We start from the raw sequence: 12,391 nt of genomic DNA, 5'->3' as shown, positions 1-12,391 counted from the left end.
TGCAAATAAAATCACCTTCAGAATCATTGTTCCATTTCTCTTTCTCCCTCTTGTGAGATTTATTTACATTAAGGGTCCTAAGCTGTCAGATTTTTGATCTGTACACATTTATACCTAAATTTTTGTATTGGTTTAAAGCATAATTAGTAAATAAATACCAGTATTACTAGACAACAAATAATTTTGCACGTTTATTTAGCCATAGTAGTATGGTGTTGGTGTAATGATAATTAGTCATTGAGAGATTAACCTTTTTCTGAAAACATTAATGCTTTAATAGGAAAGAAAGAAGAGGGGTTTTTTCTTAAGATTTTGTTTCATAATATCTAGTTTGTAATTTTAAAAAATATATAAATATAGAAAAACATTTATTTCAAATGAATCCAAAACTCTATTATCACTTCGTATGACAGAAGCATTTACATGGAGTTGCTTCAAATAAGATTGCAGCCTTCTGTAGGACACTGAGGAGAGACTGTCAAAGATTTAAGCTAAATTTATACCAGATTGTGTTTATTGCTGCCTTTCTGTGGATGCAACTTCCACTGACAAGAGAGTGTGCAAACTTTGCTGGGAATCATATGTTTTTGTCATCGTTGTTGCACTATTCCAGATCTTCTGCCTTAGTTTAAAAAGGAAGAGGGTGGGGTATACACCAGTGTTTCCCAAATGCTTTAAGTGAGGTTAAGTCTCCATCTTTACCTTGAAAAAACGTAGCTATGGGGCAGTGGAAGGCAGGACAGTACAGGATCTGGAGAGTCTCCATCAAACAGATTTAAAAGAGGCTGAAACTCAGGAGTTTGGGGCAAAAGGGTGCCTTCCTTACACACTGCTGCTTCGTGGCCTTGGATTTGGGAGATTCTTCTCTGGAAGAGTGTCTTCCCTGGCAGTACTGATGAATTTAAAAATAAAGCTTTCCCATGTGGAAGAAGGAAAGTTGTTAAATGTGTCAATAATGACTTTCACCGATATGTAGAAGTTCAGGAAATAAATATGGCGATATTTCCTTATAAGGGATTTTTATCTGTTAAATTTTATTGTATTCAGTTTATGGAGTCAACAAAATCTTGAAATGGAACTGCTTTTTAAGTGTGGATTTTCTTTTTTTAGCACTGGTTGGACCATTCAAAATTCATTAAGAAGCAAATAAAAAGTAAGTACTATGTCTCTGCCTGTTTATTTTGTTACTTCCTAATGAATTTGAATTTAGTGTATTAGAACATGATAGAGAATGATTGAATATGTCTTTTAATGGAATAAATATTTCTTAGAAGATAGTTTTAATTTAATGGGTAATTGGCTGATTGTATTATGTCTAAGTGCAAGAGCACTGATTAAGCAGTAGCCCAGCCTTCAGAAGCCCTTGTTAAACCTGTGCTGTTTGTCTGAAGCAGAGTAGGTTGCCAGGTAATTTCAGTGTGATCTGTGAAATTAGGTTGCCTGGACACAGATAGTGGTTCCTGTCACTGCTTCTGATCCAGAACAGATCCTGCGATTTCTTTCAGAGAGTGAATGGAAAATACTTCATCGTATAATGATGAATTTTAATTTTTTTTCCGGATTATTATTTTAGAAGTAAAACTAGCAGAAATACCTGCTGTTTTGTCAAGTGTAGTTTTGGATGGAGGGGTTGTGTTGGGGAACTGGGTTTTCTGTGAAAAATGTCTAAGGCAGGGAGGTAGCTCCTGGATTTTTGATAATCTGGTTGCAGGCTTGGGTAGAGTGCAGCATCTGAATTAACGTGTTTTGCTACAATACTGCAGTTGGCAACAGTCGTGGGCCATGAGGAGATGACTTCTGTGAGATTAAAATGTGTTTTTCAAGAAAATTGTTGACCCCTTTGCAGGACCTCACAGAGACAGGCCCTGATTGCTTCAGTGGAGCTTTGCCTTTCTTTTTGATGAGTACCCAAGTATCTAGATGATTTTTGTAAACAGTGGCATCTTAAAAAGGCCTTTAGGATAGTTTGCTGTCACCCCATGGTGTGTGGGTGTCAGCCTGCTAGAATTATGGTGAAGATAGCTGCTATGGGTAAGGTTTTTGCTGTTTGGTTTTCTCTCCCCTTTTCATCACATCACAGACTGTTTTAGTTGATTTGCAGCTGCACTTTTTCTGACAGCCTTGTCCTGGAAAATCAGTGATTCTGTAACACTTTCAGCTAGTTTAGTTGCATGTTTTTGTTTTTTAATGTGTGAAGGGCTTTTTTTAAAAAGCATTTGGCCAATCCTGGCTTTGAGGAATGCTGAAGAGGGAAGAAATTTGTTGGGTGTTGCAGAGATCTGTCTCACAACAGGCTCCTTTCTCTTACCTTGCATTCAGCAGACGCTTTGTGAAGAGTTCCTCTTTCCTGATGGATGTTGCTCACTGCTGTCTTTTCCAAGTCATTATCTCATCTATGCAGACCTCACCTGTGGTGCCCAACTGTGAGCTCAGGGTGCTATAACCTGGCTTCCCAGAGACAGAATGGAGACAGAATCAAAGCTCTAATTATTTGACTTTTAGCTGCGTATCATTCAGTAGAAGGATCGTTAATAGGCACATGTTTACTTGTTGAAGTGAGGGCAAGTAATTTTTCCATCAATTAATCCATCAGCAGGCAGGTGGTTGGAAGATAAGGGTTAGGCAGATAAGGATGCATTGGTCACAGTTTCATGGTAGCTGGACAACTTCCTATTGTCTGTGTTACATGGAAAGTCCAATGTAGTATTCAGCTTCTGGCATTAGAAAACACGATTCTTGCAACCCCATGGAATTTTTTAGCTTTCTGTGTTCATGGGTGGCTTCCAGAGTCTTCTCCAGCACTTTTCAGTCTATTTATCTTACCTTTTCTCACTCGTGTTTCAACTGAAAGCTGACCTATTGGGTAGGGTTTTTTTTTTGGAGTAATGTTTGTGCCTGGTAAGAAGGAGCATCACCCTCTCCTTCCCTCTTCCTTCCATTTCCCCTGGGCCTAGCACCAGTACCTGGAATTATTGTTGTTCACAGTGTGCTGTGAGGCACCCCTCTTTGGACAAAGCTGTGCTTGCCAAATTGACTATTGCCTTGATAAATTTGAAAAAAAAGTATGGTAATCATCTATTTATTTTAAAGTTAAAGAAAAAATGAAATATTTTCTTTGAAGAATTTGAAAAATGTAATTAATTTCGGGTTTCTTGGGTTGTGGGGAGGTGTGATGACTGTTCTGTCTTAGCAGGACTGCAATGAGTATAAACCATTTTCCCTGTTTAAAATCTCTGCATGTGCAGTTGGACCTCCGTACACGTTGCATTTTCGAATCAAGTACTATTCGTCAGAACCGAACAACCTGCACGAAGAGTTCACAAGGTAGGAACTGTGCGTGGCTGACAGGGACATTAAGACATCTAAGTCACCTGGGGGTACTGCAAGCAGGTATTTGAGCTTTCTTATTAAGAGTGGTCGTTTTGTCTGCTGCCTTAGGTGTTTTCCTAAGATGTCAGAGAAACATCTTGATTTTATTCGCTGCCACAGCATTCATGGGCGTGTTGGTGTGTAGGAGATGCTGTGTTTTGGTGCTCTGAAGTTGGCAGAGAAAGGCAGTGTTGGGTGGGGAGAGCTGCAGCTGGAAGACACCTGCTCTTGGTATCTGCCATCCTCTGGGAGGGTTTTCCATTATGCCCTGCTAAAATACCAGTGCCCTGCTTTGTTCCTCCTGCTCTGAGACTTGGGGGTGATTTAATAGTGGTACCAAGGGTAGAGAATTGTGGGAATAGCCAGCTTGAGCTCTGGGTTAACACTTGATTGAATTGCTTCTGCTTCCCTGTGGTTGTCTGTGAAGCAAAAGCCTGCATTGTATAAAGTCACGACAAATATCTGGAAGTCTTTTCTTTCAATCTGCTGGGCTGTTTTCTGTGGACCTGTACCTTGCTGGGTCTGTGGCACCTTGGTTCAGAGGATATGCTGAAAGCTGGGAAAGGAGCAACTGTAGGAAAGAGTTTATCTTTTGTATCTGCTTGCTTTGTGTCTTCCTTGCATAGTAGTCATCTATCTTAATGTTTTTTTATCTTTTCTTTTGTTCTGCCTCTCACCGTAGGGTGCTTTCTGTGTCTTCTAATTTGCTTGGCAATAATCAGTGTACTCCTAATCAGCCTAAGGTGTTTAAAGATGGTTGATTGTTGTAGTTCATGTGCATGTGATGTTTACATTAAACTGATGCCTGCAGGCAAATTATTACTGTCTCCTTTGCTGTCTGCTGGGTTTTTTTCACTGCCTAAGACAAGATTAAAGGGCTAATTGTCACCACCTCATGATATAGACATAGGGTCTTTAATATCCGTTGTCAATTTAGTCCAGCAGTGCTAATTCAATAAAATGGCATATTCCTATAGAATGTATAATTAACTTCTAGAAATCACTGCCACTTCTGTAGCCGACTGTAAGATCTTTAGAATATCCAAAAATCTGGATGATTTATGGACATCTCTAATGAGAAAATGCAGTTAAATTAGTAGAAATAATATGTGTTTTCTGGAAATTGATGTAAGTCTTCATACATCAGGGTGCATGTCTGACAAGTATTACATTTTCCCTGTGGTCAAATTACTGCATTACTGTTTACCACAAGATTTCTTGCTTAATGCTCTGAAGCATATGATCCTAGTCACTTTGAGATTGGGTTTCTGAGCTATGTGATCATTGCTGTGATCGAGTAAGACATTTTGTCTGAAAATATTAACCTCTGATGCCTTGTGATCTAATTGTTGCTGAAAGGGGACATTTCAGAAGACTATTTTAATTAGGAAAACACTTTAGTCAGCTAAATATTCAGTGTTGTTAACAATTTCTTTTAATTATAAGCTTGACAGAAGACCACTGTGAAACTGTGTAAGAAAAATTGGGCCTTTTTTTTTATAGGTAATTTTGAATTTAAGAATTTTACAGTTCTTATTTTTAATTCTTCTGATTTATGGAGGTTTTTTAAGAGTCTTTATGCTAGTTGGATCATATTTTCCATGTAGCATGTAGAGTGAAAAGTGAAGATTAATAACTATATATTCAGAATCTTTCCAAGTAGAAGAAAAATCATCATTAACAGGAGCTATGAACTTTACAGGTAGGAGGATGTTCAAAATTCCTTCTGGCGATCTGCTTTCTAGTAGGTTTCAATTTGTAGTGAAGCTGCAAACATCACATTCTCATCATTAACACATTATAGGGAAGCATTAAAACCCTTCACCTGCTCTTTTGTTCAGTTTGAAAACAGTTGAAACACGGTGCATTTTGGAGGACATCTATCACTTGTATGCAACCTGATTAGTTAGTTTAGTTAGAAGAGCAGAGGAAAGTGTCTGTGGCTGTGTGTTGTGGAGAGTTTTCTGAGGGATTTTGCTGATTTGGGGTAGCAACAATTGAGATGGCAGTGTTTGTCAGCCTGCACACAGAACAGGAGCAGGAGAAGCCATGCTCACCAGGGCAGCACTGCCCAGACTTCTTGCCAATTTAGAAGATTCGTGGGATTGTGAATCATCTGGGCTATCAATAAGAAGAGGAAGTATACTTATCTACCCTCAATCTACACATGCAAATACCCAGATTTGATTGGCAAGTCAGATATTAGCCAAGTATGTGAATCAGAGATGTAACCAACAGCTAACGTGGATAAATCTGATTCCGCTCTAGTGTTATCATGAGAAATCTTAATCTTCCTTTCCATTTGTGTTTCCCTGTCTGATTCCAGCTCTTTGTCCATCACCACATTCACTGTACCTCCTCTGTGATAAAAAAAAAAACACTTTGTCTTTCTAGCATCCTTTGTAAAGACAGGAGAGGTTTATGTTTGCCTTTACTGGGCTCTCCAGGAGTGCTTCATGCTTTCTTCTCTTGAGTCACTCACCCACAGTGTCCTGAGCAGTGCAGAGCCTTCCTGTGCCTTCCTGTGCTCTACATATCCCTTGCATGCCTCAGAGCCCAACTCTGAGTGGTTTCAGTGGAGCATGCCTAGAACTGAAAATTAGCAAAGCAGCAGCTTAAAATACTACAACAGTTTGAAGGCTGTGAATTCCTACTTGGCTTATTAAATAAATGTGTGAGCTCTATGGAATTCTTTTATTCAGAACTTCTCTGCTATTTTTAAGTGACGTTTTGGTCTGAACCTTTCCTTTTGCCCAATTTGGACTTTTTCCATGTTCTATATTTGTGTTTGAGAAGGCAGCCTTGAAGCCTATGTGCCTTAGATGCATTTTTTTTTCTAGATAGTGTGGTTCAATTCGTGCCTGAATTAGGTAAGACCCAAGTTTAGGAGAACACTGGAGTGTTAGTAACATTTAGGTTTCTGTGGTGTATGCTCAGATAGAGCACATCCTAAACAGCAAGACTTTGGACAATGTCCTGAACACAACCAGTGAACAAAAAATATTCTCTTTGATTTTAGTGAAAGCTGTGGGAGCTTTGAAGCTTTCAGGGTGTATCTGTGTGATCCCAAAGACCCTTTTTTTTTTTTTTTTTTATTAAGGAGCAAGTTATTCAAATGGCTGTTACTACTCAATGAATTGGGGTATTCTTCCAGCCAGTGGGACTAGAAGCATGCCACTGTAATTACTTTTGACTTTCTGAATTTTTATTTGTCAGGTACCTGTTTGTATTACAGCTCCGGCAAGACATTCTTTCAGGGAAGTAAGTACCTTTTTACACTTGCAGTAATTTAATCTCCTAGTGCATTTTGTTTTTCATTAGAATACAGACGTGCAGGACTTTGTGTATATCATGTCTATATTACTTTCAAATAGAATGGGTAAAGATTTTGATGGGTTGATCAAGTGATGGAAATGTTTAAAGAGAGTGAAAACTGTCCCGGGTTTTATGACTTGAAAATGTAGCACGGGCTTGCCACATGTTTTCATTATGGCGGGTGAAATAGAGGATGAAAAAGTTAAAGTGCAACTTTTTGTTCAAGTCAACTCTTCAAAAATATTTTGTGTTTTTATAGTCTTACCCTGACCAATATTCATTCACACCTGCACTATTTTTTTAAATTACAGAAACAAAAAGCCTCAAACCTGTAAATTATAAAATACAGTGTTAAAGTAAAAATGGTTCCTTAGTTGATTTAGTGTTTTCTATGTTAGTTCAACCTTATTTTGTGCTGAAGTGTATCGTGTTCATGCTAATCAGAATGTACCAACTTAGGAAATAATCATATACAACTAAAAATTAATTGTAGATGTTTCATAGCATTAGTAGTTTGTGGAAGTTAATGTTTCCAGTCTTTATATCAAGCTTCTTTTTAGCTTTATTGCAAGAGGAATTCACTGACCAAGAGACCTGATTTTTACAGTTTCATTTTTTGTTTTGTTTTAAAGACTGAAATGCCCGTACGAAACTGCTGTTGAACTAGCAGCTCTGTGTCTTCAAGGTATGCAATCTTTTAAAAGTGGTTTGTCCTAATTTATTAAAAAACTCACCTACTGATTTCTTTTCCTTTGTTACTAATGCATTCTCACTGATCATATATAAATGCCATTCTTTTACCCAAGGTGAAGAATTTTAGGGAGATCACGTTCTTGACTTGCCTCTGTTCATAACTTCTGAACTGCATTATCACACTTGATATGGGGAGGGAAGCATGGCTAGACAAAAGCTTCATGAAAACCCAGGGCTGATCAGGGAAGAAGGACCCAAAATAGCTCCCTACTGAGGGAGAAGCTGTGGTGCCTGCACAAGTGTTACCACTTGATGCTGAAGAGCCAGCTGGCCCTTCACACAGTTTGTGGGAGGTGGGTGCCTCTGAATTTGGGCTTCCTGATGCCTGAACAGTGCCTGGGAGAGGAAGCCTCCACAGTGGGTGACTCAGGAGGTGGTTACAGGACAGGAGGAAGGGAGTGGCAGGTACTGGAGAGGAGAGAATTACCTGGGAGGGTGAGAACTAAGATCAATTCTGTGGCAGGAGCAAGGATTTCACTATGTAAAAGCAATTCCAGTACTCTGGGTTTCATTATGTTATTGTAGGATAATGTGGGGGTTTTTTTTGTTGCTGCAAGCATATTAATACAAATATGTATTCCATTTTGAGCAAATTGTTTTGCAGATGGGAAGGAAATTTTTGTAATAAAGCTCAAATCAAGTTATTTTTTTTCTAAAAGAAAGTGCAATGAGCTGGACAATTCTAAGCATATCAGCAGAAAAATGAATTTAAATGAAAAATTCTGTTCCTGTTTCACTGGCGGTTGGGCCATGGCACACAGAGAGCTTAGGCAGAGTCACTTAGTTTAATACAGCAGTGGAAGTAAGTCAGTGATTCTAGATGGACTTGACAGGCAAAACTGGGAATTCAGTTCCAAGCAGCAACAGGTGTGAATCTTAAGGCAGTGGATTGTTTTATTGCACCAGTTGGCACAACTGTGATTTGTCCGGTGTGCCAAGAACTGCTGCAGGCACACTACATTTGTCTTTTTGAGGTGGAGGAAATGCAGAGCCCGAGTTTGATTTGTTGCTTACGTTTCCACAGATAAAAACTCCGGTAACCTCACATCTGGTCCAAGCAAGGAGGACCAAGCAAAGAATAATAGGTTGATGCCTCAACTTTTTGGGTAGTTCACTGACACCTGTGATTACTGTGTATATGCAATGCAATAGCTGTCCATCATGTTTATGATGTGTCCAGCTATCTACCGAAACTAATACTCTTTGATGCTGTCTGTGGGACACACTTTTATACTTTCTTGCTGTCTTTTTTTTTTTCAGTTTCAGTTTTCCACTGTTTTGACATTATTACAATAAGCTTGTCCAAAGTTATTTCATTATTGCAACTAATTCCTTCTCTTTGCTGACATACATAATAATAAGCATTTTTGGTGTAAATTTTGCTACATTTTATTGACATTGGAAACATAATTAGGCAGAAAAGTATAAAGAAATGTGAAATATTCCTTTCCCAGTGGGTTACATTTTCTCTGTATCATGCAGTCCTGCTCCTTAGTGTGCCTTTCCTAAGACTGAGGGAAAAGCTATGAATTGCTATTTAGGCAATAGTAGTCTGAGCCTGCTGAAAGAAAAGTCTTTTCACAGATAAGCTTTAAATTTCATACTTGTCCTTTTTTTTATCAAGGGAGTTTTCTGTTACAGTAATTTTTGGTTTCCAATAGCAGTTTCCAAGCCCATTCTTTTTTTTTTTGTGAATCATCTTCAAACATAAGTGTGTTGCCAGTCCCATGGAGGAAATTCTGTAGAGAGTAACATTGGTTTGTGGTATGGGTTAACATATGAAGCAGATGTATAATATTATCCTTCACTTAGGGATTATCTGCAGAAACGTCATCAAACTTGAGTTCTCACTGTTACAGTTAAAAATTAACTGCTGCCTCATTAGTGTTGTATGGTCTTAGAGTTAAACCAAATATACTTTTGAAGCTACTAGTCAAATTGAAAAGGAAAACATTTTCTCACATCTCCAATTTTCAGTTCTAATCATAAGACATCTTACGCATGGGATGCTGCAAACTTTTCTCCCCTCTGTATAAAAGAATCAGCCATGTATTTAAAAAAATATAAAAAATATTTTTAGAGTTTTCAAAAACTTTATAGAAAACATCCTTTTGAAAATGTCCCCCTGGTAATATTTTGAAGAACACAGATAATGTATATACATGTGTTATGTAATGCCTTCCCCACCTTCCACCCCTCCAAAAAAAGGGCAAAGGGGCATGCTAAAGCATGTCATGAAGACACAAATGAAGAGATGGGTCCTCTGCTGTGCCCTTGTATTGTAAATATTAGTGCTGCTGAGCCATTCAGGGAGTGAAGTTCCACCCCAGCAGCGACAGCATCCTCACAGTCTGTGACAGCCCCTTCTTCCTCTGCCCTCCAACCCTGTGCAGGGAGCTGGCAGGTCTCTTACTGACTCTTATGTTGAAGACCTGTTTCTCAGAGATCGAAAAGGTAACACAGTTTGTTCACCTGAAAGTGAATAAACAGTGAGTGCAGCTGTGAAGAAACAAGGGTGATATTTTTCTCCTACCTAATACTACTGCCTTAGCTTCTCTGTGTGTCTTGTGTCCTAACAGCTCGTGATTCTTCTCATCCCTAACACATCTTCTTTACAGCACAGTCAGCCTTCCTTCCCCGCCTTCTCTCTCAGTTAAGTAGTAGAGAAATCTCCCATGTTTTTCCTAGATGGTTGGCAACACATCAAACTTCAGATTCTAACATTTTTCTCTCCCCTTGAAGTCCTCCTTGCTAATGTGTTTGCTGTGGCTCCCTCTTGTATACAGAAGACTGGACTGCCAGTAATTCTTAATAATATCTGCATTAAATAGGCTTCCAGCTTTGATGAAACAGCCACAGAGCTGAGATATCTGTATGTTATTTTCTTTAACAGAGATAAGAATACTGTAATACACTATGGAAGATTACTGTTGAGAGAAAAAAAATGTATAGGACAGTAATTAAAAATTAAGACCAATGAACTCAATCTGTTTTAATATCCTCAGGACCGCTAAATGTTTCAGCAAAGCTCAAGTTCTCAAAACCACCTAGTAGGTGTTATCAGCCAACAGATTGGATTTTAAATGTAACTTCCTATCTACTGATGGATCCTGCTAGGTGTTTCTGAAGTCTGGCTGTGAATAAAATTTTTGCAGCTATTAAGTGTAAAAGTGCCCTGAAGGAATAAAACTGTTTTCTTCAAGGGATTTAGTTTCCCTCTATGCTTTTTCTCTTTTTTATTTTCATTTTTATTTTGGTAGTTGTAGTAAGAGTAGTAAACAGTTAAGAAATGCTGACTGACAAAGGCCTGATTGGGAATCACATCATATGTCGTGTGACACATGGTATTGCTGAAGAGTGCTTTTTCCACTGATGTTTGCCACACAGTCCTGAGGCAGTGATGCTGCAGCCTCTTAGTACAGCTGAGAGGCTCCAGGAGCAAAGCTGTCACAGACACAAGGCAGCTAAGGGTGTCAGTCACTGAAATACTCAGCACTTGCATCTCCTGCTGAGCTCAGTAGAGCTGGAAAGTGTTCTGCTCCTAGAAAAGAAGACACCACAGCCTAAGCATATAAGTGACACCTTTATTATGTTAATGTTTCAGCATTTTTTTCCTTAAAAATGACTTAATCTGAAAATTACGTCAGCACTGTGATTTAAAAAAACACACGGCTTTATCACTGGTTGCATGAGACTAGGTATTCCCTTCGTGTTTTGACATGAACAGAAGCATAACTCCTAAATTTGGCCTAAACCAGGACATAACAAAGCATGTAGTGGAATGGGAAGTGTTAGGGAATGAAAAGTATGCAATGAGAGGAAGTTTCAAAGTAACCTCTTCTAAAACAGAAGATGCATTGATGATTGTTTTTAACATAAACTTTATTTTATAGAAGTGCTTTAAAATCAGGAGAAACAGCTTTAGTTGAGCTGGTTCAGTCATAACATTCCTGAATGTCAGAATTCTGTACCACAACCTTACTCCGCTCCTGCAAATGCATTTCTCTGACTTCTGCTGTAAAATCTGGTTTGAATTTACTGGGACCAGGAGTGGGGGTTGAGGTGTCAACCTAAAGCAGTGACACAAGTGCACTCTGCAGCATGCTTAGGAACTTGCAAACTATCCTTGTCTTTGTAGGATAATGGAATTAAATATTTCTGGTCATCCCAAGATCTTTATATTTTTAATTTCTCAATTGATTGATTTCAGCTGAGTTGGGAGAGTGTGAGCACCCTGAGCACACACCAGAGCTCGTGTCTGAATTCAGGTTTGCACCAAACCAGACTGAAGCAATGGAATTTGACATTTTTCAGAAATGGAAAGAGTGCAGGTAGAGTACCTGTGTGGGAGTGGGGTCTCTAGCAACAGATTTTCTTCTCTTCCAAAGTCAAATCCTTTCAACAGGCATGAAATGGTGATTATGTTTGTCAGTGGAGAAGTATTGTAAAAAGGCTTTGAACTCTCACCTTCCCTAGAAGTGGCAGGCAGTAATTTAGGGAAGTTTGGTGGGGTGAGTTCTAATTTTTTATTGGTTTTTCTTTAGATTATTTTGTTATAATTTAAGGAGCTGGGTCTTTTTCCTATTTATGTTGGAAATAAATCTTTCTCCTTCTTTCGTTCAAATATAAATTTTATGTTCAGGGTGATAGCAAACTCATATTCATTTTATTTTATCATGAATAACATGTTCTCTAATGTTGTCGTTTATTAATAAATATGCCACATTTCAGTGATGCTTTGTTACCTGAACTTTCATCCTTATTGGCAATTTTAGACCTCTCTGCATTTTCAGTCCTCTGTTTTATTTTCATTTGAAGGGAAGAGAGTAAAAACATAAGCTATGTTTGAAATATCATTTAGTGTCATTCAGATTTAGGACACAAAGAAAAGGGTTAGGGGAATGAATCTGAAAGCATTTGAAGTGGACAAAAATTTTTTACCATGAATTATGAA

General features: G+C 38.4%; 1 protein-coding gene across 5 annotated transcripts in view; it reads left to right on the top strand.

The window, feature by feature from the left end:
* The window catches only part of EPB41L4B (erythrocyte membrane protein band 4.1 like 4B), a 166,172-nt gene that overhangs the window by 58,279 nt on the left and 95,502 nt on the right, over positions 1-12,391 (top strand). For all 5 annotated transcript variants that reach the window (XM_088171683.1, XM_088171673.1, XM_088171664.1 and 2 more), the window contains exons 3-7: positions 1,111-1,153; positions 3,246-3,324; positions 6,586-6,630; positions 7,317-7,369; positions 11,648-11,768. In XM_088171683.1, coding sequence (XP_088027809.1) covers positions 1,111-1,153; positions 3,246-3,324; positions 6,586-6,630; positions 7,317-7,369; positions 11,648-11,768 — 341 coding nt within the window. The remainder of the gene's footprint in view (positions 1-1,110; positions 1,154-3,245; positions 3,325-6,585; positions 6,631-7,316; positions 7,370-11,647; positions 11,769-12,391) is intronic.

The sequence above is a fragment of the Sturnus vulgaris genome, chromosome 1 (assembly GCF_052056855.1).
Source record: "Sturnus vulgaris isolate bStuVul1 chromosome 1, bStuVul1.hap1, whole genome shotgun sequence".
In the NCBI taxonomy this organism is placed as follows: domain Eukaryota; kingdom Metazoa; phylum Chordata; class Aves; order Passeriformes; family Sturnidae; genus Sturnus; species Sturnus vulgaris.
This window is presented reverse-complemented; position numbering and strand designations above follow the sequence as displayed.